This window comes from Bombus affinis, chromosome 17 (genome assembly GCF_024516045.1).
Source record: "Bombus affinis isolate iyBomAffi1 chromosome 17, iyBomAffi1.2, whole genome shotgun sequence".
Taxonomy (NCBI): domain Eukaryota; kingdom Metazoa; phylum Arthropoda; class Insecta; order Hymenoptera; family Apidae; genus Bombus; species Bombus affinis.
Window position 1 is genome coordinate 5,320,986 of NC_066360.1, and position 25,209 is coordinate 5,346,194.

The following is a 25,209-nucleotide window of genomic DNA, read 5'->3' on the forward strand; positions in this document are numbered from 1 at the left end:
AGGGAAAAAAAAAACAATATCATATATAAGCACCGCTCTACAGCGACTTAAATTTAAGTTACAAATTGTAAACCTAAAAAAATGTAATCCCGACACAAAGTATTGCATGTCGTACCGTCACGTATCGGTACTTTTGCCTGATTCACCCTACAACCTCGTCGACTTGAACGTAAACCTCCGAGCAGGACGGACCTCTCAGCCCAATAATGGATACCAGGCGTAGGTCCTGACAGTGAGCGCGTCATCCACACAGTATCCAGTGAGAGAAAAAAAAAAGCGTGGCAAGAAGTGTAAAACAGTGTAAAAATAGTGCTCGTATTACCCCCGCTATAAACAAAAATAAAATTTGAAGGCAAGATGCGTGAAATTGAAATTAAGCAGGCGGAACCCTCCATAAACTCAATAAAACAAGGAGTTAAACGATAAATAACAACACAAAAGATAATCAAAGACACTAACACCATCATAAGACTTTCCGCGCAAAAGACGCGGAAACTCAACCCGCAGCCAAACTTGGTGAACATCTAGGAAAGCACAGACGAAGAAAAGTACTACACCCAAGTCGAAAAGGCTGAAAGAAACGAAACCACGAAGCCTACAAAAACCGCTCCATTCACAACTATCCCGATGAAAAATAGATTCGACATACTACAACGCCAAGAGACCATCAAGTCACAACCATAACCTGGACCACGGCGCCAAATGCAATTGTGGCATTAATAAAAAAAAAAAGAATGAGGTACTACGAAGCAAAACGGGATGACACACACCCACCTCGCCATCGAAGCATTCAACACCGTAAACGCGGCAAACCCTATCGAACAACACAAAAGGCTCACCCTCACCGGCAACGCCATAGGGAGGCCAGACACTCAACGGGAACCCTACCAACAACGCAACGGAGGAGCACACGGACGTCCCAGCCAACACAAGGGGAAACAGCCCACCTTTAATTAACATAACTCTACAGGATCCAAAAGATAAGGTAGCCCTCATAAAAAAAGCCCTAAATATCAAACACTTGGTCTGTGTACACGCGGGATTGTACCATGTTAGTGCGTTTGGCGAGCCTGTGCTACTGAGTAATAACATGGTTTCCGTGATGTTCTTGGATGCGCGTGTGGGCGATTTGGGGGATAACGATGATCAAGCTATCTGCGTGAATCAGGGGATGGTCACTTACGCTCATTTATGCGAGACGGAAGGTCTTAACCTGGAAACGGCGCTCGCGGATGCTTCAAAAAGACACATACAATAGAGTGTACTTGATAGAGAGAAATAACATCAGATGTGGTAACATGTTTATCAAGATTACGTATTATAGGGTATCGCCAATGACGAAACAATTGAACGCCGGGTTTGGATACTGGACTGGTGACACGACTGTGTCTGTCATCGCTACATGGGACAGTAGTCCCACTCTGACTCTTTTTCTTTTTTCAGAAAGTAAATTTAAAACGCGTGATAACCCGGTTGTTAGTTTTACCAGGAAATATATCCGAATAGATAATCGATTTTTTGATTTGTTGTATGGTCACTGTTTAAGATTTGGTGATCGTTCCTTTAATTTAAATGAAATTTTCTCGGTTTCGTTGACGTTCAATACGCGTATGGCAATAAACGGGAATGACATCCGTACATTGAACAGAGTTCCGTTTACTGACTTGATGGATGTGGTTGTGGCAATTTATCGTATTGCGTATCGGGAGAGGTATGCTGCTGGGAAGAAGATTGAGCGGTTTGTAAATGATGAGAAGGAAAAGCGGGTCCTGCGACGGGTGGGATTTTCGGATGCCACGCGTTGTTTGGTAAAGATTTTCCACCGTAGTTCTGTTCTTGATTCTTTTAAGGAGTGTTGGAACCGAGTGGTGGATAGTTTGGACGCGGATTTCTTCGAGAGTATACGATGCGTTAAGATCGAGGAGTTCATGGAGACTAAAGGGGAATATACTGTTGAGTCTGAGACTATTAATAGTGTCAGTACTGATACTGTTGATGTACAAATGCGCGAGGGTTTTCTTGATACCCTTGTGAACTATACGCGTCGGAAATACGTCAGTAGAGACGAGGAACGAGTAGGGTCGACACGTCTGCTGCAGAAGGAGGCGGAAAAGGATATGGATATTCCAACTCCGACTGAATCGATTGAGGCAGATGCGGAGGAGGCTGTTGTTAAGCCGATAACATCAAAAAAGAAGAGAAAGGAGAGTGTGTACGGTTTTCATAAGGTGATGGCTACTTGTTCGGTGGCTAGTACGAAAGAGTTGGCAGTTGCACGAAAAGAACCTTTGATTAAAACATGCTCTGCCGGAGAAGTAATTAAAATGCCCGGCGATGGTCATTGTTTGTTTTGGTTACTTGGATATCATCTTGGTTTGACGGCGATAGATATGCGTAGGGAGTTATGGAAATTATGTACCAATGAGAAGGAAGAGATGCCCTTCGTTAATATTTTTGATGGATCGTTTGAAGATTGGGTAAGACTGACTGTTTGCGTGTGTTTTCTCGTGGTTGCGGTCTTAATGTGTACGTGCACGGCGTAATGGATGGAAAGCCTTTTATAACCGAGGCATATTCACATGAACAGAGATACGAGAGGACTATTCATTTGTTGTGAATCGTGACGGGACGGAGTGGTCATGTTGACGTGAGATTGAAGTAAATGAGGGTTCGGCGTTGGAGCAATTTTTGCTCGATCATGATCTACACGTGCCGTTATATGAGTTGGATGACACTATTGATCCGATTGACGCTGTGTATAATTACGTTCACGAGAAGAATCTGAAGAGATTTTCTATAACGCGTGACTGTAATAAGATGAACAGATATATTAATCGTTCTGCTTATAAACTTAGGGAGATTGTCAAGAATTTTTCCCTGGAGTTGGGAGGGAAAAGGATTGGATTGGAGCTTTGCGTTGCTCCGGACGGTTTCGTCCAGGTTTGGAGGAAAAGGCGGCGTATGTCTCCTCTGTTTCGTTGGGAAAGTACGATGAGAGCTTGATCACTCATGACAATGTGGTTCTTGTAGTGAGTGATCTAATCGAGAAAAATTGTATTATGATTTTGTGTTGGCTGATGGTGGAAACGCCGAATCGTACCATGATTTTTCTTGTTGGCTTGGAAGTGATGAAAGCGAAGCAGGCCCTTCTTCCTGGTGGGACTATGAAAGTTAAGCATGGAAATTTCTCTAAATTAGATTTATCTCCGTTGTTTGGTTTCTTTGAGAAAGTCGTATTTTATACTGATAAATTTTATATATTATACTGATGAGTCGGATGGATGAACAATCCTTGAAGACTCATTATCTCATTATCTCAAGAAGAATCTCATTAGAGAGATGGAGGATAAACCGGTAGGTTGCGATTATTTTCCTAGTGACGTTTTGATGTTGCCGTTCTTTTATGAAGAACTTTAGTTGAATGTGCCGCATGCCAGTCACTCGCTCTTGGGACCAACGACCACCGGTTCAATGTTGTCCAATGAATTGAGGGAGAGACCTTGGGAGGAAACAATTCATTCGGAGGACATCAGATATTTGCAATTATGGTACGACAAGTTTCCGGAGGTGGCATGCAATGTATTTGAAAATGATCAACTCGTGGTTGAGTTATCCGATATTCAGTTGTCTACGAAGTTATCAGCGAAGGGGGTGACGAAGCAACCTAAATCTGATAAATTGCGGCCAGTATTGAGGACGATGCTCCCAGCGGACTGAGTGCCCTCGCAGTCCAAGACATTGTTAGGGGCGATTAAGAAAAATCTTGATGTACCAGAATTGGTGAATAAAAACTTATCGCCGAGGAGGTTGGCGGAGGTCATGGTGAAAAGCTTTATTAACTCTGCTATACCTGAAGAAAATAGAACAATGTTTGAGAGTTTTCAGGACAATCCGATAGAATTAAATGTTCAAATAGTGGATGCGTGGCTGGCAAAACAACCGCCTGCTGTTCGAAAAAACGCTGTAAGTGACGTGCCCCTGCATTTGAGACTTTCAATCAGTATAATTACATGATTAAATCTAAAATAAAACCACCATTTTAGATTGGTGCGGCTTTTAAATATGCGAGCGTTCAGACAATAGTGTATTACGCGAAAAGTCTTAACGTTATTTTGGTCCCATATTTAATCTGATTTCGGAACGTCTTCTTTCTGTTACGAGGAAAAAAATCCTTATTTTGATTAACAAGTCTAATGTTGATTTTGAACGTGAGATGAATCGAAGGATGAATTCGTTCGAAGTCACCATAATGAGACAAATAGAAAATGACATGTCGAAATATGATAAAGCGCAAGGGGAAATTTTACGACACTTAGAGGATGAGTTACTGCGTCTGTTTGGTTTTCCGGAGGAGTTGCTAGAGATATGGAAGAACTCGCATGTTAAATCGACCCTGCGTGATAGACAGACAGGGCTGAAGTTTGAGACAGACTATCAGCATAAATCTGGTGACGCGAGCATATTTTTCGGCAACACTTTCTTTTATCATGTTACAATATTAACGATATTAGCTTGTTATTGGCTGCTGGAGACGATTCTGTTGTTTTCTTCGAATCTGGTGTTACCATTGATTATGACCCTTCTTCCAGGGTAGCTGAGCTGTTTAATTTGGGAAGTAAACTTATGACACGTTAGTCGGTTCCATATTTTTGCTCTAAATTTATTATAGTAACAGATGATTGGATATATTTTGTACCAGACCCGGTAAAGTTTTTAACCAAATTAGGTCGACGAGATATGTCGAATTATGATCATGTGGAAGATTATCGTATGTCTCGTATTGATACGATGTCTCCGTTATTTAACAACAGAATACATGGTAAGCTTTCTTTGGGTGTGGCCGAAAGATATAAGGGACGTATCAATGACGTCCAGAAACTTATTTCTCTTTTTAAAACGTTGCGTTCTGATGAAGCTTTTTTTCAAAATTATTTGTCCAGGAGGAAGGAATGAAATTATGCTACGACCCCTCTCGAAGTAAGTTAGATTAATCTGACGATAGGTTAAGATAACACTAACTATGTTATATTCGATAAATGAGTACTGTGTGTGGAATTTGTAAAACGAGTGCATGTAGTTGTGACCGCTCGCCAACTGCACAGGGTTTGTCGACTGCGGGACTCTTGGCCCCAACAAAATCGCCGGCTAAAAGTTTGATTCCGAAAAGTTCGACTCTTAGATCGAAGAGTAAATACTCGCGACGAACTCCAGAGCCGGAGTATCGTACTAACTCTTCACCGTCGCCGAAACCAACTGGGGAGATTGAGGGATTGCGTGTGTCGATAGCCCAGGAGGGTGAGGTCTTGGGCATGTCGATACTCGATGAGAGTGTGAGTGAAACACTACTTTGCTATAATCTTTAAAGATTGATATAGCTGATTTGTTCCCAAATTTGGACGATTCTGGAACGCTCGCTTCCAGTAATACCTTGAGAGCGAGTGATTTGCTGACCGAAGGTTGTGAGGTTGTGAAGAGGATGGTTTATCACAATTTTTCTGTGAAGCATAGGTTGCTTGTTGCGCAGGGTTGGTATAGTTTCGCTGACTTTGCTCAATTTGTTATCGATCATCAGTTTCTTGGTTTCCACGTCGTTGCCAACCGGAACAGGATCCGCGAAGCTTACGCTAAGTTGCGTGGTCTGCGCCGTTTTCGTTGACGGCGCGTTTCCCGGATGATTTCTTCGTTTCGTTAGGCGGGCCGTTGCGCTCATACTTTGAACAACTTATGGGTGCTGTCGATTTGCCGGACCGAGCTCTTGAGCGTAGTAATACCGGGGCTGAGCATGGTATAACTAGCATCACTGATGCTAAAAGATCTTTTGATGTTGCTATACCTCCAAAGCCTACCCGACCAATCGTAGCCAACACTGCCTTTTACACATGCACACCCAAATCAGTAAAACACCACACATATTTCCTAAAAGGTTTAGACAATAGTTATACCGAGGCAGAAATACTTGCAGACTTACAAGCTTTACAAATAAGAACTGAAGTTCGCGGATGTAGTAAAACAAGGAACAAGTCTAAACCAGGCCATCGAGAACCCTCCACAATCATACTTCTGCCTAAACCGCAACCGAAATTCATTGTTTATTGAAAACAACAAACCAATGTAATACCCAAGTACTGGCAATAAACGTTATTAAAAAAAAAAAAAAAACATTATAAAAGAAAGCACTCGTTCTCGTCCGGTCACGAAAGTTAAGCAGCGCCGGGCACAGATAATACTTGGATGAGTACCCAATCTCTTTTACTTTCCTTAACAATCAACTTTTAATGATCTATAATCTAAATTTCGAAAAAGAAAAATGTTTTGATATCACGCGACTATTACCTCATATTGTATCAATCTCATTTTGACACACACTTATAGTTCTTTAAATATTCTATTTTTTGGCCAGCAAAAACAAATAAGAAAACTAGTTATTTCAGGCAACGATTATACTGCTCTAAACGCAATCGTTTCGCTCAAATAGTGCTGCTCAATGCAGTGAATCGCAACCTCCCATATATAGAGCAATCTGGAGCAAAATACTACTATAAAAATCGAGCAAGAACTTTCTTAGCAACACAAGGCTCCCAAAAGACGTGGAAACTCAAGCCTCCGCCAAATCTGATGGAACAGGAAGAAAAGGGCAGAATATAGGCAAAAAAGTAAAAGATAAGAAGAGAGCATAACAGGAGAAGCGATCAAAAAGAAACGAAATCATGAATTCGACAGAAAGCTCCCTATTATTAGCAATACAACGAAAAATAGATTGCACGTATTACAATTACAAGAATCCAAGCACAGTAATTCCCTAAAATGAAAACAATAAAAGAATCCACATGAGCAAACTCCACATTAGAACTGATAAGGAAAAAGAGCAAAAACCTAGAAATTAAATCAAGTGGGCATATGACCTCTTAGGACGAGTAATCACAAATTAAAAAAGAGTAAACAGCGGGCCGAGTGGTATACCAACATCAACGAAACCCGTGTAACGTAAATCACATCAGAGACCAGGACACACACACACCGCGGGCAGGATGGTGTCCCGGTCGGCATACTTCGCACCCGATGGACCGACGAGAGAAACACATGGCGACCTTGGCGACAATGTATATTGGCGGAGTACCTGAGGATTCATTTATGGCCTAACGGTCCTTCCACCAAATGTTCCAGAAGCGTAGCAACGGTCACGTACGCCTACAGGGTAGTGGAGATAATGAGAGAACAGATGACCGAAAGTAAAAAGATTGTAAGAGTCTCACTCTCGTACGGTCACGGCTAGAGCTCGGAAGTGTCTTATAAGTGTATAAACGAAGGAAAAATAAAGTTTTCTTCTTTCTTTTAAAATTTCCTTTTATTTTACGTGACACCCGCAACGTCCCAGGTGCAGCCCAGCGAAATGGACAACGCAGGGGGCCCATATCTCCTGCAACCTGGATACGGAAAAACCAGACATATCCCAGACAGGCCACCAGCTTCTCCAAGGAAGAATCCGTTGACATCACAGCCCCCTCAAATGGAGACAAACCTTCCCAAAATACATTACAACCAAAACCCAAAGAACGTAGTCAAACTCGTTAAAGAAACTCTAAACACAAAGTCATTCGACATTAAATGACTATACGCAGATAAACACGTGCTAGTCATACGAAGTATACCATTAACAAGACGAAAGAAATCCTAATCGCAGCTAAGATAGCCTTTTACGCATATACACCCAAATCAGAGAAGTACCACACGGTCTAATTAGAGGGTCTAAACAATAGCTTCTTCGGGACAGAAATGCTTGCAGAGCAGCTAGCACTGCAGATGTTCGACATCCAATTGACCAAAGATTGGCGCTTCTCAACAAAATGATCAATAGAGAACAACACATTTACATACTGCAAGTATCTTTACAGAGCAATATTAGTAACGTACCAGAAATTGACCGTCTAAATTACTTTAGTGTAAAGTGGGAAAAAATCAGATAAAATGACATTACACAATGCCACGATGCCAATTGTTACGGCACACTTCACAAAACTGCAACCTTAACTATCAATGCGTAAAATACATCGAATCGCACGGGCCTGACGAGTGCAAAATAAGAAAAGAAGGCGCGGTAAACAATTAGAGGGTCTAAACCATAGGTTTTCCGGGACAGAAATACTTGCAGAACTGCAAGCACTGTAGATGTTCGACATCCAATTGACCAAAGATTGGCGCTTCTCAACAAAATGATCAATAGAGAACAACGCATTGCTCCCAATTTACATAATGCGTGTTTCTTTATAGAGTAATATTAGTAACGTACCAAAAATTGGCCGTCTAAATTACTTTGGTAATTACTAATGTATATTTAACTAGATATAACTTACCAGCTTCGTTAATGGAAAGAGTTCTGTAGCAGTATTCGACAACAAAGAACTTTCCAACGGTTTCGTCGGTACACAGTATACCCGTTGACAGAGAGTTGTGTTTACGAGAGACCGACAAAACACAAGCAAGGTCGCAACGAAGCGTAAGTGTCGACAGGTCTAATGAGGAGTCATCAATATCCATACGGTCCTTCCGCCAAATACTTGGAAGGCTTAGGGGATCATAGTCGCGCACGCCTTACAAACGCGTGCGTAGTGGGGATATTGAGAGGCGACAAGAAGAAACGAAATGGCTTAAGAGATAAGTTGAGTTGTGACCGAGAAGCGTGATTGATCAGTCGAAATAGAAAATCGTGAATAAATTGTCCCCACAAGTCGCGATTCGAGTTAATGTAACAAAGTTGTTAAGTGAGTTAACAAAATACAAAATACATTGTGTTACGCCACGACGCTTACCATAGGCCGTATTCCTAACCGTCGCTCGTGGTACTATAGCGTCGCAGACAGATCATCTTACATGACCGGCGAAATATATACATTGTAGCGACAATGTTGTAGCGCATAGTTTTCATCAAGTAGCGAGTTCTAGAAACGTCGATTCACCTTCGGTCCGTTATTTCGTGAACACAAAGAAGGTGGCATACGTGATCGTAGCCGCGAACGGTGGCGTGATCCGAACGTAGTGGGAGTGGTCTCCCAGAAAAGACAAAAAAAAGTTGAAGGGTAATCAGTTTCATTTGAGGATTCAAACGGATACATCGAGATGTTCAGACGAATAAAATTAAAATCGCTTAGTCTAACGAAAATATCAAGAAATATCATAAAGTCGGGTCGAATTACTAACAAACTAATTGTATTTATCATTAAATAATTTATGACGTGTTCATTATAATTTGAAACATAGTTAAATATACAAGTTTTATATTAATAATATTAATTCAGTGTTAACCTTATTTGAACCACCTCTGTTATCTTAATCGAAATCTTTCTCCATCTCTTCCCTACTCTGTCCTCTTTCCACCTCCTTTCACAAACAATCAATCAACTTCACAAAAACCAAAAATAAACTACCGATTTGTTCAGTTTTATCACCAAACCTTCAGAGCAAAAGAAGAGAAAAGGCCAGTATTGTATACAAGTACCGCTTATGAGCAGCTTTAATACAATCAATTACTGTAATGTAAAAAACACGTAAATCCTATACCAAATATTTTATAACTACGTCATGCCGTAACGTTTAATGATACTTTTGCCAGAGCCACTTCTCACCTGAAATTCTTTGTTTATTGAGTATGTAACATATGTAATCAGTATTTTCTTGGGCAATAAATGTTATAATTAAAAATTAAAAAAGCACTTCTTGTCCGATAACGAAAGTTAAGATGAAGAACGTATTTAAATGGGTGACCACTTGGGAGCTCCGCGTGGTGCTGACCTTTTTATTCTTCCAATCTTTCTTACTTTCCTTAATAATCTATTTTTAATAATCTATAATGTAAACATAGAGAAATAGAAATGTTTTAGTATTACGCGACTAATACCATATATCACTCACTCTTGCACACATTTATATATTTCAAATATTCTTTTTTTGAACATCAAAGACAAATAAGAGAACCAAATTATTTTAGCTAAAGCTCATACCGCGCTGTATGGAATCGTTCTCGTATAATGGCAGTTTGAGAGATGGGATAGAGTTTGGCTTTTTTGATGTAAAAATTTGATTTCTCTGTGGGACATGCTAGCAGAGTCCTTTTTAGAGATATTTTTTATTTTGTATGCCCAGTGTTGATTTATAGAGTTTGCGAATTCTTGTTTTAGACACAACTGTGTTTTGTGCAAAAGGTACTTTAATAATACTAAATCTTCGCTTTTATCGCAGGAATAGTTTTATTTTAGATTGTTTATGTTGGATGGCATGGAGCTTTTGTCTCGTAATTTTCTTTTATTATGAATATAGGGCTCGAAAGCCGACTTTTGATTTATTTTTAATACGAATTCTTGAAGGACGGTTTGTACGTGTTTTTCTAGTTCGTCTATAAATGAGTCGATTTGCCTCTTTGTTAGGTTGACATTGTTGCGGATATTTAGGACGCAGTTCTTTTCGAGCTGATTTTGTAATTTTTCCTAGTGTGTTATCTTTGCACTTGTACCTGGGACCGTCACTCCGTGTTTCTAGGGTTAGAAAGTCAGATGTATTTTTGTTTATCTGCGTTATAGTCGCAATCGTAGTCTATGGTTTTGAGCGTGTTATTTGCCCATAAATTAAGGAATTGTAATTGTGTGTCTCCAAGGCATAATAGGTAGGAGCCTCCTTTTGGACAACAGTCAATCCTTCCTTCGTGCGTTTTTAATGATTGTTTTAGTTAGTTTAATTGTGTTTGTTGTTCATTTAGGGCTTTGAATACGCTTTTTTTTTTTAAGTCTTCGATAAGTTTATTACGTTCAGTTGGGGTATGGTTTTAATTGGGTTTGGATTTTGAATTACGCGCGGTAATAAATTTGTTTGATGTGATTGGTTTTCGGAGACATGGCTTCGGCTTATTCCTTGTCTCAGGATGTCTGAGAACTTTAACCACGGGATGAATTTGCGGCTCATTTGAGCAACGCGTTCATATTTGATTCGTTGCATTTATTGACATTTTCGCAAAGTTTTTTGTAAACTTTCTTAACGAAAAGTGTGAGCAACGAATCCACTTTCTTCATGCAAAAAGACACCCACTCCGAGTTATCCTCCGTAATCATACAAGAACGAACTGTACTTGTTCTCACAACTACAGAGCAGTCACTTCACCTCTATACTTGTTCTCACGACTACGGAACAGTCAACTTGTGCCGTAGACTTCATCTTTATACTTGTGCTCACGACTTCATCTCTATACTGGATCACTAGACTTGTCACAAACAGTACCATTCAAGTAACAATCAAGTCTCACCAGTAACAGTTAACACCAGCTCGAGTTAAAACACAGTTCAAGGAACAGCAAGAGTCGGAAGACAAATCAGCAGAATCGCCAAGTCGAAGACAATCAATCGACAGAAGATACATCATCACAGTCGCCAACACGAAACGAGTCTCAGGGTCGTACTCATTCGTAGTTTGTCATTCCATATACGTAACCTTGCATCTCATTGAAGTTGTTGGATCGTTGAAAATATATATTAACCTGTTAATATCAGCGTTATATTCATTCAACTATCCTTATTATCTGAATCGAAATAAAGGATCGAACGATTCGTGGCGTGGATTAGTTAAATCGTAACGGAAATTTACGACTCCCGTTGGCGCGCTTCTTCGAAATCGCGTCTCCACGCAAACGGTCGAAAGTTCATTCTAATTGAAATATCCATTTTTGCAGTATTTTCTTTTTGGTTGCTTCTTTCATTCTATCTTCTTCCCTTCTCTTATTTTCTTGATTGTTTTTATAGTGAGCATTATTTATCACTTTTCGTTATTGAATATCACTGTATAAACTGGCAAACTCACGAACAATTCTTACGCCTAGTGAACGCGAAGTTAAAAATTCATAATCCATTTTAATATTTGTTTATAGTGTGGTATCGTTCGATTATAACACAATTTATTCATAACTGATAGCGTAACTTTTTAATTAATTTTAAGACCACTAAATTGCTGTATTTTATTATATACTGCACTTTATAAAAGCAGAAAAAGAGATAGCAATCGACTGGAAACAATCCCAAATAAACAATAACTGATAATAACAACGACAACAAAAAAGAAAACGCGCTGGTAAAGTAAAAAAAAGCCAACACCACACGGAGTTCCCAAGCGGTCACCCATCTAAGTACTACCCGTGCCCAGCGCTGCTTGACTTTCGTGATCGGACGAGAACGAGTATTTTCAACGCGGTATGGGCGTTAGCTGAAGTAGTCTGTTTTGTTATTTCATGATATCCAATAGACAAAATAATTAAGAAAACATACATGTATGTATGAGGAAAAATGGTGCATTCAGATATGTAGCGGCACATGAGTCAACGGACATTTTGAATCAGGTTGTGGTTTTGCCTCGATTTGACAAGACTGTTAAATTATGTGTTATGTAAAAACAAATAAACTCCGGGGAAAACAAATTCGCCGCTACGCGCAACCGTCGAACAACGGCGAATTCAAATGTTCCGGCTCTCCCCCAAATAATATAAATACACGGACGCAATAGCGAGCGACATTGACGATTATAAGTGATCAAGGCGATTAGTTGCCAATTATTGATATTGACGAGCATCTCAAGGACTCTGTACGAAGCGTATTTATTTATTAATTTTAAATATACGTGACGATCGGTTGCAAGTAATATCTGCTTCGTTACTATGTAGTACTCCACGCCAACCTATCCTCTACAGGCCTAATGAGCCATTGATATCAATGCGGTCCTTCCACCGAATATTTGGAAGAGGGAGTAGGTGGCAACGGTGGTGGACGCGTAACGAACGCGTGCGTACTAGGGATATTGACGGATGACAAAAAGAAACGAATCGGATCAACAAAACAGTTGAGTTGTAACTGAGAAGAGAGAATCGTCAGTTGGAATCGGGAGTAAAGAGTCGAAAGCGAGAATTGCTAATAAATATATTGTTAAATACCAACGAGTATTTCTTTGGAACCGTACACGTCCTACGCCAAAATCACCTCAGAGCTGACGGCCATGAATATATTTCGGAACCGCAGCCGTTGATCCTCAGTTAACCACCGAAGAGTCAAGAGTAGTTATATCACACTCTTTCCAAACATTCTTAACCTTCACTCTGTTGAATTCACATAATAAACTCTACCACCATATCTAAAGCCTGAATTTTTTTTACTTTGCTCGTGAAACGTTTAAACCTAAGCGAAATCATTCGAACGACGCAAGGAAACGTTCAGTGATTTATTAGTTTCACTGCTCCCCGTGCCTTTGTCGCGTAAAATAACAAAAAAAGGAAAAAAGAAATTCATGATGAAAAATAAAAAAAAGGAACTCTTACAAAAAGAGACTCTTTTGTCACCCCTCAATATCCCCACTGTCCGCCAGTTTGTTAGGCGTCCGCGATTATAGGCACGCACGCCTTGTTCTCGAACAATAGGCGGAATAAACATTAGGATATTGATGGTTCATTAGGCACTTCGCTTCGGCGATATATATCGTTGCCGAGTGCCGCCACATCTTTATCTCCGGTTTTGAACTGAGCCGATCGTGACACCTTCGACGTAACACAAGCACTCTAATCCGGAAACATCAGTCATATTATTACCAGAGCGTATCAGAAAAATAGAAAAATGACTGCAAGATAAAAGCAAACCCCAGACGATTTAAACGGAAACCGCCTAATACCCAATTGAATGGCATGCACATAATACAAACAAAATTAAATACTAAGACTCCACTTAGATTCATAACTCACGTGAAAGCAACATACTATATCAAATATAGACGAAATACGGATAAAAAGAAGACAGATGTACTGGCTAACTAGCCGAAACTCTAAAGTCAGCATGGGAAATAAACTAAAAATTTACAAAACGATAATAAAACCAATTTGCACGTACGGAATACCATTATGGGGGACAGCAGCAATGAATCAGGTAAATAAACCACAATTGCTTTCCAGAGATACTCAGAACAGCACTCAACGCCCCATGATATATCAGAAATCAGGATACATGCAAATACCTAAAAATACCAACGTTCAAAGAAGAAATGGGCAGGTATTTAAAAATATACAAGGAAAAAATGGCAACACGTCCAAACCAACTAGCTGCTGAAGCGTGTAAAAGTCTCATAGTGTAGCGGTACAGGAATCAAAGGACGTCGCTAGTCGAGAGCGACTCGTGCTATTGTTTTGCCTCAGGACAGTGACTTAACCTTGACGCATGAAACATAACGACAAATAAACTCCGGGCAAAACAATGTCGCCGCTACATGCAACCGTCGAACGAAGACGAATTTGAATTATCTGACTCTTTTCCGACCAGTATAAATAAACGGACGCGATCGCGAGCGACAGTACATATCGAGTATCTAACAGCATCTAGAGTATCTCCGAGTATCTTATTACGCGACGAGCATTTGCAAGTATTTATTCCGCGATTCTATTTTACGATTTATACTTCGTACTAACGACTAACGTCTACGGCTTATTAATTTATTGTTTTAAATATATTCGACGGCTACAACAACGAGTAATTTGGTCATTAATCCTCACGACCTACGTCCTCTTCGCACATACATCTCAAATAGTAAGAAGACTACAAAGAAAACACCCCACTGACCTCACTAAAGAAATAAAGTAGTCAAACTTGAAAATGGTATCCTTCTAAGAATAGCCATCTGCAAATACAGTTAGAAAAATTTAACAACTGTCCAGATGGACAAATTGTAAAGTACAAATTAAATAAAAAAAAAAAGAAATGTTTTGCGTGTTTGGTCACAAACGAGTAATCTAAATGATCATAACTTTGAATAATACTTGTTACTTATCATATCCTTCATAATGACTTTCGTAAGGGCACATGAGTAGAGAACAAATCAAATCATGTTATTATTTTGCCTCAGAATATCAAGATCGTTAGGACACATTTAATGTAAGAATAAAAATAGTCCGGCCAAAAACAGCGTCGGCGCTACGTGTAACGGTCGACGAAGACGAATTTGAATTCGAATTTTCCGACTCCCACTCAGCCAATAAGAAACCCAATAGAAACCCAAATAGAAAAGAGTTTAGTATCTATCAGCATCTACGAGTATCTTTCTGTATCGACGAGCTATCTAAGTGTTATCACAAGTTATCTACCGAGTTATCGACGATTATCTAGCGAGCATTTACTGAGTATTAATTAGCAATTTTACTTTGCGATTTATACTGTGTACGAGCGACTCAGCGAATATAATCTGTATATGTATTTATCATTTTTAAATATATTCGACGGTTACGACAACAAGCAATAACATCTAGTAAATCTCACGGTCAAATATCCTATTTACCAGTCCTCTACACTTTCATTGCAAAGAACCAGTACATTCTATTCTAGCAAACAAAATTTTGGCATTAGTAAAATTTTTACGAACTCTTATTTTCTCTTTGAAATGTTCCGATGTATTCATAACACTCTCTGCTATTTCTTTTGCAGCTTTCCTACGCGGGTCATATTACCATCTTATAATATAATTTTGTATTAGTGCGTTCCCTAAATTTTCTATAATCGCACGTCTTTTCCTCAAATATATCGGTTTCAACAATCGGATAACATTTTGCTCTAAATGTTTAAAGAAAACAGAAGTTCTTAGAGAAAAAAAGGAGAGCAGTAAGAACAAAGAGACACGGAGACTGCAGCAGGGTTAAAAATGTTGAAGTGGTCACCACTTCTAGGAAAACTCCACATCTGATCTTTTTAGCTTTCTCAAGCGCCGAAGCCATCGACAGCATATAGACAAAAGATAGGCGACGTTGGCTTCGGGGCTCAAATTGTATTCCTGTATTTCACTATTAAATCAAATATATATATTTTGTATCTTACACTTTATTCGCGCGTTTTTCTCTCTTTATATACTGAATAACCTCAACAAAAAAGAATATGAATTTAATTTGTAAATATGTTGGATTCTTGCATTCTTGTATTAACCTCCTACTTAATCAATTTTCCTTGTTAAGAAACATTTTAAACGCTATCCACAATACAATGATAAGATACTTTATTTTATGTATCACATTGTGAAAATAAAGATAGTTTCTTCTTTACTACATATTTCTTTAATACATAAAATATTTTATTCGTACTGTAGACCAACAACTACTTAAAATAGTATTTAAAATATGTTTCTTATATATTTTATGCAGCGCTGCTCAAGCACAGTTAACATATTCGCAAAGAAAATTCAGAAATAGAAATAACTTTTAATTATATAAATATCTAACTCGTTGGTTTCATTAGTCTCTGTAAAATACTGTTTCGAATCAATTTTACAGTCTCTCACACCAGTAGCGACAAGTTTAACCGTAATTAAAAATGTATCGTAATCAATATTGAAATAGTCGAGTAATAATAATCTTTTAATGTCTCGAAAATCATATAGAGTAAATAGAAAAATAATTATTTATGACAATATTGACATAATTTAACCGTTTGAGCCCCGGGGATTTTGAAAATCCAGGGTCGAAAAGTCCCGAACGACACGATAGCTTCTTAATCGATTCCGAAAAGAAACAAGCGGCACAAAAGCGCTCGTCATATTCGTTATTCTTATGAAATACATCTATATTTTTATAAACACGTATGATTAACGATACACTCGTTCGCAAACATGTCTCGATGTCGGTCGCATTTGAAAGACCCGCATGAGACGTTTAATCGTTCGATCTCTAAAATGATACTTACCTTCACATATGCTTGGAGATACTGTTCACAACTGAAGATTTTGCACAGGACTGTCCACTGATCGTTACGACTGACAAAACGATTGTTTAGTCCACGTTTAGCGATTCGAAGACACGGAAACTGACTCCCTGTTACATGTTCACGATTGAACTACTCCAACGAGACTACCGATACCGTTGTTAGACTCGAGCGAGCCCAACACGTATTAGACCCCAACAAGGATCAAAACGGTGGGCCCCAAATTCGAACGCTGATTGGTTTTCAAGATAATCGTCAAACGGCATATTCGCCCGCAAGATGGCGTTTACTGCGTTAAGGCGTTCCAAGTGCGGGGGATCCTTCGCGAAAAGAGCGTGGACGATAATTGGGTGGCTTCGATGTTATTGAGTTAGGGTGGCGCTCGACCGTTCGGACCGTTAAAATCCGTCAATTACCCTTACAAGAAACTCATATCATAGGAAATTAGAAATACTGTTACGAATGTTGAAGGGAATCGTTTTAGCTATTGCAGTACCTTTCCAAAATAACGCCTTGACTGCGAAAGCAAGCTACAACGAGACAAAAGCTACATCCTATCCAAAGTAAACAATCTAAAATACAACTATTTTTATGATAAAACAGAAGATGGGCAAACAAAATAAAAAAAGTATGTCTAAAAAAATTCAACTAGCATGTTCCCACAGACAAATCAAATTTTTAGGTTAAAAGAACCAAACTCTATTTCTTCTTTTAAACTGCCTCCAGAGAAAGCTCCCCTCCTCCAAGATGCTGGTATAGCGATACAGAACACCAATAAAAGCATGAAGTCTAGTTATTTCATGACTTGTAAAACAACGGAAAAACTACATGTTATCGGCACTCACTTTTCCAAAACACACACACACACACACGCGCGCGCGAACACATGGGTCGAGAACAATTAAACAGAATTATCATTGCCGAAACAAACAAACTGAAAAATAAATAGAGCGAGACATATCGATAAATAAGACAACCTTCATATTCTCTAATGAAAACACATCGGACAAACCCAAACAATCAGACACAGAAATAAACTACTTTACAAATAATAACCGACTAAAAATCATTTTCTCTAAATTAAACAATTAAAAATCATCCGGTATCGACGACATCTCGAACATTTTGCTCAAACGCTTACCCAAGATAGTCATGGTATATCAGAAACGAGGATACACGCAAAGACCTAAAAATACCAACGGTCTAAAAAGAAATCGGCAGGTACGTAAAAAAAAACAAGAAAATAACGGCAACACGTTCAAATAAGTTGACTGCTGACACGAGCGAAACTCATATAAAAAAGGCGACTGAAAAGAAAACATCCCACTGACCTCGCTAAAGAAATAAAATAAACAAACTGGAAGGTGGTATCCTGCTGGAGGTAGCCATCCACGTGTTACATAGCAATAAAACTAGAAAAATTTAACAAATGTTCACCTGGACAAATTGTAAAGTACAAATTAAATAATAATAATAAAAAAAGAAAATATTCAGTTGTCATGATTTACGTGCATCACCCTGTATATGATATAGAATATGTATATAAGATTTCTGGAAATATAACTTATATGTACGTTATTATTACAAACATCTTTTTCTATCAACTGAAAATCTTTTATTGCAGTTTTCCAACCGAAGACAATCTAGTATTGATCTACAGCCAAATGCTAGACCAACACCTGATGAATCCTATCAACAAATTTAACTTAGCGCTGACAAAAATTGCAGAATCATTATTAAATGCGGCATTGTACTGTCACCACAAAATTTCAACAACATTCCTACCAACGGCAGTCAAATTTCATTACGTATTTAATCTACGTGATCTCTCAAACATCTTTCAAGTAAGACTTATTTTAACAAAGCAAGTAATTAAAATAACAAAAGCTTAATTAAAGCCATAGAAATTTATCGCTCTTTGCTGCAGTTTACCTTTTAAAATTAATATGCTTTTTTGTGTAAAGTGTTTCCAAACTGGTGACGTTAGTACAGTAATATTTTTCCATAGGAAGCTTTATCACTGAGTAAATCAAAATTAAAGACTCTTCGAACAAGCGTACACTTGACTACGTTGTAAAATGGGTGGGTAGATGCGAAGCGCGATGGCTATGAGGATTTCTCCACGTATAAAAAAAAAAGAGTGGATTTTGTTACGTTTATATTTATGCACCATTAATATCTCCACCGAATCGGTCATTATGCTATTTTATCTTATTTAGTTTATCCAACATAATTTCGAAATCTAATATAGATAGATCTTTCTGATCTGGTGATCCTCAATCCGAACGATACGTATTTCGGCAGCTTATCTCGTACAAGTCGTAGGGATCGTCCATAACAAAACCACACGCGCACCGCGATTATCTCGGCTGCGAGTGTCCACAAAAAACACAACTTACAACTTACGATGTTCGATACGTCCTTTGTTCTCTTGTAAACAGAGCCTGACTGTTCTCTTAAAATTTTACTGTATTGTGTCTTCGTGTATCCCCAGTACTAAAAGTAGAGAGAATTTAAATCTTAGGGCTGAACAGGTTAAAGCACATATCCTCCTCGACCGACTACCTGTTTCCAAAACAGCTGGTCAAACGCTCTTATACGGCGTTGGTAGAATGTGGTGGTGCACTATCCTGCACGAACTATCTCTTAATGTCTGTGAATTTTCGCGTGCCCGGAAATATTCTTTATGTATATTTGTTATTCCACATTTACTAAATATCTTCACGGGGAAATTGCGTTGGACTACAAAATTAACAATTCACTGATCGTTGAAAAGGTTATTTTTATTAAAAACTGAAAAATTGCCAAAAGATAATAAAATAAAATACACAAAAGAATTCGGAGAATAGCCGATATACACAGTAAAGTATTATATAAATTTTGAGTTTTTAAATCAAATGGTAATTCTTTATTTTACACGACGAGTATACACGTCAACCGCACCGAAATAAAGTTTTCGATTGACGTGTATATATGTCGAACGCAGTTAGTAACTGAAGTAGTTACCATGAAATTCAACTTATTGAGATAAAAATCGCGTGACGTTATAATTAACTCTCTTAAAAAATATTTAATATTATATTTAATAATAAATATTTGATATAAAAAAGATTTACTCCTTCTTTAAGGGCATACTGTTTGCACACGGTGAGACTGTTCCGACTGGAAATCATTTGATCCGATTGTACGTTCACGAAGCAACAAGAGTGTATTCGGATAAATTAATCAATGCTGAAGATGAAAAAGCCTTTCAGCAATTGCTGAAGGAGTCGCTTCGCAAAAATATTTCTGTAAGTTTAAAAAAGTCAGTAGTATTTATATTTATTATAAATATATAATTTTTATATATTATATAATTATATAATTTATTTATTATATAATTATATAATTATTAATATTATATAATTATTATAAATAAATAAATAAAAGAGAAGTAAATAGGTCTTTGTTACGTATATTCTTAATTTAATTTTTGATAATGATAAATTTAATAATATCATTTATTATCATAGGAAATGGACGAAAATATTGTATTTGCTGGACCAATAATATATTGTCATTTTGCGGAAGGAATCGGTGAACCAAAATACATGCCAATAAAAGATTGGCAACAATTGACGAAGTTACTAGATGAAGCTCTGGTTAATTATAACGAACTGGTAATAACAGTTTATATTCCAAATATAAATTATATAATATATCATATAAAAAAATATAAATAATATTAATAAATAATAGTTTCTCCAAATGTTACAATAAAACAAATCATAGTCATTCTAAAAATAAACTATTTTGACTATAGCTCAAAATCAACGTTCCTTCGGTATAGAATGTGATAAACAAAATAATGTCACATTCAGATGTGAAAGACAGTTTATTATTCTGTTTGCTACAAGATAGGTTAAATTTAGATCTTTTCTTATCGATAATATAAAACTTACAACATACTTGCTAATATTGAAATATAGATTACACGCTATACATAGACAATATTTATATACAATATTTTGGTACATGAAATATTGCTTTTCACACAACTATTTTTGCTTGCACTCATCGATTGTAAAAACAGATAACATAAGAACTTATTTTATATTGTATATAGCAGTACTATTAAAATTTAATGTACATTAATTTCTAATTCATGAGTAAGGTGTTTTTATATATTTTTTGAATTAATATTAATTGATAAAACAAGTAAAACCTATATTTATTCTAATTGGAATATTCGAATTTTTTATATATGTTACTATTTCTTTTTTCTAATCGAATATATATTTTTTTACCTTGGAGTAGGTAGCGGCAATGAATCTGGTTTTATTCGAAGATGCTATGTACCAGGTTTGTCAAATAAATCGCATTCTGGAGTCACCAAGAGGAAACGCATTGCTTGTTGGTGTTGGAGGAAGCGGAAAGCAATCTCTTTCTAGCCTTGCGTCTTTCATCGCGGGCTTAGAGGTACTTCTGCAATAATTATTTGTAAAATTCCCAACACCATGCAATTCTAACTAATCCTTATCTTTAAGAAAAGTTGAGTACCTGTGCGAATTTTCTATAAAAATCACCACCTTTTCAGACACGAAAAGTGAAACATTTACCATTATGAAAGAAATGTAAAAAGTGAACAATTAACAAAGTAATAGAACAATAAAGGTAATTATACGTCTAGAAAATTTCAACGAGCTAAAGATATATTATCAAGATCAAAATTCTAAACAACGTTTTTCTATACACAAAATCGCCGCTCGATGTTCGTTTCCGAGATATTTACAAAAAATTTCAATTAGATCTAGTTTTCGTTACATTTCATTCTGGCACATGGGTGGTCATAGTTTTACATATCCCGACCTAAACTTGACTTATTGATGCTAATTATCTTCGATATAAGTAGAAAAATATAAATCAATGAGTTATAGGTTAGATTAGATTAATATTCGGCTGCCATAGGGCTGCTGGTAACGCTAGTATGACTTAATTCTTATTTCATGCGATTTTGTAAGTGTATCGTAAATTAGATTACTACTACTTATTATTATTTATATATATTATCAAATATACGTTTGTATATAACTCAAAAACTAAGACCGTGCATAGTTATTATCATGTTATTCAATATTCCATGTTACATTTAAAATTAAAAAATAATAATTACGTGTGTGTGGGGAAAGCGAGTCAAAACTTATCCGCACTCCGGTTATATTCCAGTTATATTTAGAACTTCTGTTGGCTGTACTGTCCTATCTGCACTTTTCGTATAACATCACTATCTTTTAAGTCAACGCTGTTCAGGTTTTGAACGTGTTACGTCAATTCATTTGTGGATGCCCCACTTGTGATTTGCACGAAAAAAGAGCAGTATGAAATGATTCGTATTTTGTGATTGGAAAGCGTGTCTGGTGCGGATATTTATCGAACACTTTGTGCACAGTATTTCGAAAGCGTTTTGTCACGAGCAACTGTGTTTGAATGGATATAGAAGTTCAAAGAACGTAGCACAGGTGTCAGTCATGAAGAAGGGACCGGAAGGTCGTCTGCATCCACGACTGATGAAAACATCAAAAGTGCACGTAAACTGATTCTGTCAAATAGACGGGTGGCATTGAGTGATACGACAAATCATTTGCGAATCAGTCATGGCTCTGTTTGAGCATTTGAGTCTGTACTCCGCGGCATAGTTAGGTTTCGAAAAGTTTATACGAGATGATACCGAAACAACTGACGAAGAGGCGAATGCGGCGCTGCATTCGTGGCTCGCAGCTCAGTCGAAAACATTTTTTAATAAGGGAATGCGAGAGTTCTTTAACAGATGGGCAAAGTGTATTGAAAAGCTAGGCGATTATGTAGAAAAATGAGGTATGTCATTTCTGAAAATTGCCTAAAATAAATTCTACAGCGACAGTGCGGATAATTTTTGTCTCACCCTCATATATATCTTCTGCCTCTAATAATTATTAGTATATGACGAACAGGCAGATAAGAGATAATGCAATATTTTCTGTAGCAATAGATCCATTGAAAATTATTTCACGCTAGAATTGTTGGCTACCTAGTAGTTACTGTAGCCTAAATCCATTCATATTTTTTTGTTTATATCATCTCTCATCAATAAGTTAAGTTTAGATTGGAATATATAAACTGTATATATATTGAATATTAATTGTTAAATCAGTTGATTTACGAGCAATAATATCGCCCTTTTTCTGTCTGACTATTGTCTTGTTTTCATAGTTTTCATCAAAGAACTACATGTATACAATACATTCTTTGAATTCCTAATAAAAATAGGATCATATTAGAAAATTTCATTACTACGATAAAAAGTAACTGAAGAAATTATACCTACATAGTTTATGTCATGCTCCATAAAATCTCAGGTAAAGTGAAAATTAGAATTTGATAGTACTGGAATAACATTAAGTAAGGAATTGTTATATAACAGACATAACAAGAGTGCAAAGGAGAGATCAAATTTTATTATTTTTTAATTGAAACTAAGGTATCCTAAACGATGTTTAAATAGTTTTTTAATGCTCCTGAGGTGAAATTTTGGGTTAATCTCTGCTATTTGAAGAATATGAGATAGACGGAGAATAAAAATTAACTGTGAACTTTCATAGATCACATTTTTTAAAAATTAGTTTCCAATTAATATCAACACGTATACATAACATGTAAGTGATCTCTTTACATAAAAATTAATCAAAGTCCTTTACATTTTAGGTTTTTCAGATACAATTACGAACAGGATATTCGATGACTGATTTAAGAAGCGATTTATCAGGTTTATATCTGAAATCTGGATTGAAAGGAATCGGAATAACTTTCTTGATGACTGATTCTCATATCGCGGATGAAAAATTTCTGGTACTTATAAACGATATGCTCGCTTTTGGCGAAATCTCCGAATTATTCGCCGATGATGAGGTAGATAATATCGTGAACGCCTTAAGAACTGAGGTACGTTTTCTTATTTGTAAACAAAACACTTTCAATGCAATATTTGGATCGCGATCTATTCCTGTTATGCAAATTATTTTTTCTTCGCGGTAATGACTTATAACTATAACTATTATGCATTGGCAATCAACCTTACAAAATTTCGTTACGACGCACTCTTTTGTGCACAAATATAATTTTATATTTATGCTCTTTCCATATAGTTGAATTATACATAATTATATTATGTATAATTATGTATAATTTATGTATATGTATATGTATAATGTATATTTATAATTATGTATATGTATATGTATATGTATAATGTATATTTATAATTATGTATATGTATATGTATAATTTATGTATACATAATTATATTATGAATTATACATAACATATAAAAAGGCAAGCAAATATTTTCGGTATTAACTTTTGTATAACTGAGTATATTGAACCCATAAAAAGTTAAACTATCTTAGCTACAGAATGTTCAAGAATTCTTTGTCCTTGAATTTCAAGGTCAGACTTTTTTATTGCATTGTATACTCATCACGAGGGATAAATTGGTTGAATTGCGACTTTGCAGTACCTTTGAAGAACCATGAGTTGCAATTCAATTGAAGTGGATCGTAGGTGATAGTGCATTTAAAGGAACGACTCTTGATGTTTAATGAAAAACAAATTATTAACAAACGATTTAACAGACAGAGTCAACAAATAACTGGTAACAATTAACAACCAACAATTGATACCAAGAGTTCAATTGACGCGTTTGGCAATGGCATTGAGAACTTATTTATTTCACGGCTCAAGACAGACTGTCCTTTTGTTCCAGATCGAACGGATTCTTCCCTTCATTGCCCATCGATATCCCCACTAGCATGCGTTCAGTAGATGTACCGCGGCGGCTGCCGCGTTGTATTTTTCCGAGAATTCGACGGAAGAAGAGTAAGGATATCGATGGTACATTGGGCAAGTTGGTGTTGCGCTTTGACGGCGTAACGCTTTGTATCGCGAAGCCGTTGGGAAGTTCCGTGGCGAGTGCCGCCACACAATCATTCTCTTGGAAAAAATGCTCAAATTTCATTCGTCACATATATATATGTAAAATCGTAATCTGGGGATAATTCAGGGATCGATTCTGTAGTCTGAAAATCGAGTTTTTATTATGAAGTAAATAATAAAATACAAAAATAAACAACAATTAATATACGTCTATAAGAATAAATAACAATAATTATATAAACGGGAAATAACAAGTCTTTAGTGCAATGTTTACCTGAAAATCGAGAATCGATTTTCAACGTCCTGAGCTACCGATCTTTCTTCTTCAGTCTTTAAAATCTTAAATAACTATTCTGTAGCCTTGTCTGTCTCTGATGTAACTCTCTGCCCATCCGTTCGAGAAAAACGTGCTTCTTAAAATGGTCGTCCGTAAAACAAAAGAAGATCGGTCTGTCCGTGAAACACAGCCTGTCGTGCTACCCGTAAAACAAAAAGAATCCCTATCCTACACGAACTC

At 37.0% G+C, this 25,209-nt stretch overlaps 1 protein-coding gene, 1 long non-coding RNA gene and 1 other non-coding gene across 3 annotated transcripts in view; 1 reads left to right on the plus strand and 2 right to left on the minus strand.

Annotated features, from left to right (window-relative positions):
• Nucleotides 1–12,119: 12,119 nt before the first annotated feature.
• Nucleotides 12,120–12,238, minus strand: LOC126926395 (5S ribosomal RNA). Its single transcript, XR_007714531.1, has one exon. It is a non-coding gene; the product is annotated as a 5S ribosomal RNA (ribosomal RNA).
• A 2,776-nt stretch (nucleotides 12,239–15,014) lies between these two features.
• LOC126926367 (uncharacterized) lies at nucleotides 15,015–17,626 on the minus strand. Its single transcript, XR_007714514.1, has 2 exons — nucleotides 15,179–17,626; nucleotides 15,015–15,141 (listed from the first exon to the last, which is right to left on the minus strand). It is a non-coding gene; the product is annotated as an uncharacterized LOC126926367 (long non-coding RNA).
• Nucleotides 17,627–17,799: 173 nt separating this feature from the next.
• LOC126926357 (dynein beta chain, ciliary-like) overlaps nucleotides 17,800–25,209 on the plus strand; it is a 59,335-nt gene continuing 51,925 nt past the window's right edge. Inside the window, exons 1-5 of the mRNA XM_050742697.1 lie at nucleotides 17,800–18,589; nucleotides 19,874–20,035; nucleotides 20,258–20,404; nucleotides 21,042–21,203; nucleotides 23,466–23,702. Of these exons, the coding sequence (XP_050598654.1) occupies nucleotides 18,245–18,589; nucleotides 19,874–20,035; nucleotides 20,258–20,404; nucleotides 21,042–21,203; nucleotides 23,466–23,702 (1,053 nt within the window). The 5' untranslated portion in view covers nucleotides 17,800–18,244. The remainder of the gene's footprint in view (nucleotides 18,590–19,873; nucleotides 20,036–20,257; nucleotides 20,405–21,041; nucleotides 21,204–23,465; nucleotides 23,703–25,209) is intronic.